The sequence below is a fragment of the Lactuca virosa genome, chromosome 4 (assembly GCF_052849685.1).
Source record: "Lactuca virosa cultivar CGN04683 chromosome 4, Lactuca_virosa_CGN04683_v6, whole genome shotgun sequence".
In the NCBI taxonomy this organism is placed as follows: domain Eukaryota; kingdom Viridiplantae; phylum Streptophyta; class Magnoliopsida; order Asterales; family Asteraceae; genus Lactuca; species Lactuca virosa.
Genome location: NC_136429.1, coordinates 451627729 through 451633728, shown reverse-complemented (window position 1 = coordinate 451633728; position 6000 = coordinate 451627729). Strand labels below are relative to the sequence as shown.

The 6000-nt window shown below is 33.1% G+C and overlaps 1 protein-coding gene across 1 annotated transcript; it reads left to right on the top strand.

Moving 5' to 3' along the window:
* Positions 1–3304: 3304 nt before the first annotated feature.
* Positions 3305–5264, top strand: LOC145109111 (ADP-ribosylation factor-like protein 8a). Its single transcript, XM_079046223.1, has 6 exons — positions 3305–3610; positions 4042–4123; positions 4233–4265; positions 4351–4472; positions 4579–4740; positions 4962–5264. Exons 1-6 carry the CDS (start codon positions 3573–3575, stop codon positions 5077–5079), a joined length of 555 nt encoding a protein of 184 aa, XP_078902349.1. The 5' UTR covers positions 3305–3572; the 3' UTR covers positions 5080–5264.
* The last annotated feature ends 736 nt before the right edge of the window (positions 5265–6000 follow it).

The window sequence follows — 6000 nt, the reverse complement described above, 5'->3', positions numbered from 1 at the left end:
GTAATTATCACTACAAACGGTATACATTCGGATTTTCACTACGGTAGAACGCTACTACACTACATGTAAACTAGATTGTACGATACTGTGAGGCGCTACTTCACTACTGTACCCTTAGGTGTACAGGGATACATCCTATCATAGTATGACCAGAGTCTCCTGGAGGGAGAGCGTGAGATTTGTGAATAGATCTATTCGGGACCGACAATCCCACACCCGAACTGCTAGCTACAGTTGGGCAGGCATGCCTAGGGTGACAAATGTCATTTAACTCGACGCCTGAAGAACGTTGGAAAGGTCTCTAGTCATATCAAGTATGGTTATACGACTCACATTATGTATAATTCACCCTTTAGTTTACAACCTGTCACCCTTCAACAGTTTTATTTATATTAAATAGAACTAACACACTACGTATAAACGTTGGAGCCAGGGTTTTCAACCAAAATCGTTTATGCAAGGATTTCATATACAATATACTTATACTTCATGATTAGCCTTAGCTAGTCACATGAAGTAGTATTTTCACATATCTCTACAGTTTTCAGTAACGAACATTCATGGTTTATATGGAACGGATAACGCTACATTTTTCACTTAAAGAAAATATCGGATTTTCTTGACGCTATACAAAATACTTTTTACGAGTTCATCAACAAGTTTTCATTACAAACTACCGCTTATGAACTCACCAGCTTTATGCTGATATTTTCAAACTGCTTGTATTCTTAGGAAATCAGTAGACAGGTACCTGCTGGATTTTTGAGAAGCTGGAGCAATAAGAGTCTTATGTTTATATTTTATATATACTCTCTGATGTAATTCAAACAAGTTTCAAATTGATGTAAACATCTTCATATATGTATACACTGTGATGGTTGTGTTGCTATGGTTGCTATTTTACATTGGTTGTGATGCTATACATGACGTCCTCCGCCCCGGAACGATTCCGCCATCACGGTTTCGGGGTGTGACAGATTGTTTTATGATTAAATATAATAATTATATTATTGTGGGTTGAAAACCATATATGCTCACCATGCTCCCAAGCCTAACCCACTCAGTTTTCTTTGTATCACAGGTATCGATACGAAGACATATTTCACTGAGAGATTAAAGGAGATATAAATCATTAGTGATAATGAATGTAAGTTCTGTTTATGCTTATGTGTCTGTATCGGAACATGACATCCCGAGATTTTGTTATTTAATGAAAATACATTTCTTCAAGAAAAGTTTTGATAGATTCTTATCATATTTTGTTTTGGGAACAAATTCCGCAACTGTTTTCTTTAAAACGATTACTCTGATTTTTAAAACAAAGCATAAACAAATCGGTCTTTTCTGACCGTGAAATTGGGGATGTCACAGTGGCCTAGGTCACCACTTTTGGTTAATTTTTATTTATTATTTATTTTCATTTTGGTGCGCGATTCACATAAAAACTACCACCGATCGGGTGATCTTAGTGATGTATTAGCTTGTCGCAAAATACTTTGGAACCAGGTGGGTTTTGCCATGGTGTCCTCGCTAATCCATTGTTGATTATCTGGAAATGAGCATTTTTATGTTGTTAATCATAGTCACTAATATAATTAACAATGATATATTAGCTCTTATTGTAGTATTAATAAATTATGCTTATATATAAACAAATTATAATTTGGGATTATTTTTACTTTTCACACAATGCCTTCAAAGTAAACTGATCGACCTTGATACGATAAAGGTATTTTCATAAAGATACTTAAGTATCTTTACGATCCTCTCAAATATAACTATAAACAACAATGTAAATTCGTATGTGTGTATCGGTCTAGTCTATATATTCAGAAAGTTTTTTTATGCATTTTAAATGTTTTTAGAGAGAAAATGGATTTTTCTCTTTCACAGCTGTAAAACTCATTGGAGTTTTTGTTTAAGTAACTATTAACTTTAATGATATTCAACCACTTGGGTTGTGGTGACTTGGTAAGACATGTGGAAAATATGATGGATAACCTATTGACCCATGTTCAAATCCTGACATCACTCAGCCCTTGCCCTTGTGGTCATGGAGGTTCGCCTACAATGACTCCAAAGTACGAGGCAAAGCCTCATGTTTGCAGCGGGGGATTAGTCGGTGTGCAAAAGCTGGCCCGGAAACCTCCATTAGGGAAGTTCACTTGCCAAAAAACATTTCTCTTTATGTCCTATATTTATCAATCCTATATTTAACAATAAAAGAACATAACATAAAAAAATACACAAGGTTTTGCATAAAAAATAAAAGAGCATAACATAAAAATACACCTGATTAGTCGGTGTGCAAAACCTTGTATATTACTCTTTCCGTCCTATATTTAACAATAAAAGAACATAACATAAAAAAATACACAAGGTTCTTATGTTTATTACTTTTTCCGTCCTATATTTATCGTCCACTATTGACTCTGGAAGTCTTTATTCTTTAACTTTGACCTTAAATATTTTTCTTTTTGATATATAATACTTGATGCAAAATATATGAATGGATTGTGTTTTAAATTTCTTTTCACTGCTATAAGTTTCATCAACTAATTTATAACACAAATAAAAATATTTAAAGTTAAAATTGAAAAGTAAAGACTTCAAAAGTAAAAAATGGACAATAAACATGAGACGTAGAAAGTATCATAGAAAAATACATGACTAAACAGGTGTCATGTCAACTCGTGCACGTAAACAATTGAAATCTTTTATCTATACTCGTTTATTTCGTGTCAGGTTTATGTCCTATTAGCTTATAATGTTAGTTTTTTTTATCTAATTACAAATAAGTCGAAAGAAATGTATAAAATCATATATCATGTTGTAAATATATTTGTTTTTTTATATAGGAAACCTCTATAATAGGGACTACAAATTCACAGATCAAAAATGATTATTTGATTAATTATGTGATATTAATTGAAAGTTTGGCTATGTTAATATATTAGCCTTCGATCTAATCAATCTTTTTGGAATTTACTCAACATTCAAAGTATTCTTTTCCAAATTCACTCAAACTTGGGAGTTGGGAACATAAAACACCCGAACCTCTAACACAAACCAGCCTCCGCGGTTGGCCCATTTATAGAAAATAAAACACACGAACCAAAGAAAGGAAGTGAATGACACGCACCAATACTATTAAGATGAAGTGTTGTCGTCATCCACTCACATCCATTCATAAAAACGCGTAATATACACGCGCCATAGACTTGAATGAGATGTACCAGCTTTCAGATGATTGGTCCACGTCATGCTCACTCAGTGAAATCGAGCTTCAAAATCACAGGTCAGTTTTATCATTACGTTAATTCCCCAATTTGAAAATCACGGTATTCCTTCACCGAATTCCCTTGGATTCCGCTTCAAGTTGTTCTTGAAAATTTAATCGAGAAGAGAGGGTGGGAAGAAAGGAGAAAGAAAAGTATTGTTGAAGAAAGTCAAAATCAATCCACGAAGGTCATAGAGAAAGAGAGAAAGAGTGATCTCGTCGGTTCAATAGATCTCTTTCTCTCTTTGTTTTTCGTTTGAGATTTCTATTTCTTCCTCTTATTTGAATCGTTATGGGTATATGGGAAGTTTTTCTGAATTGGCTGCGAAGGTAATCTCTTGATTTGTCCATCGAATTCGCTTATATTTGGTTTAAATTTGAATGTGCGTGATTGTTTAAGGCAGAATTCTTCTAGGGTTTTCTGTTTGTTATCATTAGGTTGTTCTGATAGGGGTTGCAGGTTGTTTATTCTTAAGTTTATCTATGAAATTGTCAAAATTTTGGATCATCCGTCTCTATTTTGTTGCGAATTTTAGGTGATGCGATTGATTATGTTCATGGTTGTGAAATCAGTCTGTTAACTGAAGAATATCAATACAAGATTCTTTTAGCACTCACTGAGCTGTTCGATTATAGATATGACTCTAAAATAAGCATATAAAGATGATCTTTTGTGAAGGCTAATGTTTAGGAGCTTTCTTTCATGCTACAAAATGGTGTAAAATAAACCTAATCCTGAAATCATCATATGTTGTATACAGCCTATTTTTCAAGCAAGAAATGGAGCTTTCTCTAATTGGGCTCCAAAACGCTGGAAAAACTTCACTCGTTAATGTTGTAGCTGTAAGTCAATCAACCCACATTTAGTAATTCAGGTTTATCTTTTATTCATTTATCAAGAAATCATCTTCTAACAAGGTCAAAACTGTCTTTTCACTTTTCTTTCTCATAGACTGGTGGATACAGCGAGGACATGATCCCTACAGTGAGTTTTTCTTTTTCTTTTTCCTTCTAATTTTACACCGAATCCCTAAAACTGATTTCATCTTACTTTTTTTGGGGGATTTCAGGTGGGATTTAATATGAGAAAGGTAACAAAAGGGAATGTGACAATAAAGCTGTGGGATCTTGGAGGTCAACCTAGATTTCGCAGTATGTGGGAGAGATATTGTCGAGCAGTTTCTGCCATTGTGTATGCTACTTAACTTTTCAAGAAATCATTTTGACTTATGATTTTGTAAAAAAGCTTTCACCTTTTTCACATTTTCTTGATTTTTTTTATCATGGGTTGGATGCAGTTATGTTGTTGATGCTGCAGATCATGATAATTTAAGCATCTCAAAGGGTGAACTCCATGATCTTTTGAGTAAACCTGCTTTGAGTGGCATTCCTTTGCTTGTTTTGGGCAACAAAATTGACAAGACTAGTGCTCTTTCTAAACAAGCTTTGACTGATCAAATGTAAGCCCACTTTTCATTTTTTTCACATCTGGAGGGCATTTATGTCTTTTGCATCGACAATATATCGTGAGCTAGTTCTAGTTCTTATTGTGACTTTTGACAGTCTGGTGTTAGTCGAATACATGACAAACATAGTACAACATGGCATGTCATATCATAGGATGAGAAGGGCATTTACGTCTTTTACTTACTAATACATACATTTAATTTTTTTTTTGTAGGGACTTGAAAAGTATAGGTGATAGAGAAGTATGTTGCTTTATGATCTCATGCAAGAACTCAACAAACATCGATCAAGTTATTGATTGGCTTGTGAAGCATTCAAAATCAAAAACTTAAACTCAATTAGAAAGATTTTGAGGATCACCATTTTTTGTGCTTGTTTTTGGGTTGAGTTTGCCAAACTTTAATGTGGAATAGAGGAATATTTGAGTGAATTATGTCATGCTTTTGTTAGAGGTGTGTTTGTATTCTATAATTTTTTAGTTATTTTTATTGATTTTAACAAAGTTTCGTTTTATCAATATGGTTATATTCTAAACACCTAATCTCCTATGTATTTATTATTTATTGTGTGACATAGCACAAATCATTGGTTCTAAGTATAATATTTGTTTTGGAAAAATTAGTTTATAAACAATGGGCAAATTTACTTTGTAATGCTTATAAAAGGCAACATAAATAAATTTGTATATCAAAATTAAAATTAGTAAAATACGAGATTGAATATATTAAAAACAACTTTGGTTTTAGTCTTATAGACTTCTAGCGTTGTTTTAAGAGCTCCAAGTGATATTTTGAAGCCTTGAGTCACCAATGAAGCATCCAAGTTTGGAGGTGGGATTTTATTATTCTAACCTCACTTTTACATAAACTTCGATAAATTGGGTTTACGCAAATGTGTGGATGCACATTAAATGTTACTTTGGAATGTTGTTGTACATGCTACAAGGATTACAAATTCGGAACTTGATTCAAATGCATGTTGTCGTTTTACGCTTTCTTAATTTGAAACAATAATTAATTGTTTGAAACAATGAACAGCCAAATAATGGTTTTGTGTGTGCTTTTAGAAGTCGAAGTATTTCAAATACAAAAAAAAGAAATGGCAATTGAGTATGGATAGACAAGTCTTGAAACATATTGCTATGTGTATGGAAATCTATTTCATATGTTCTTGTTACTATGCTTCTTGGTTACTCTATTTCGGTTTCCTGCAAATTGGGGGATTAGATTGTGGTGATATGATATACATGTAGT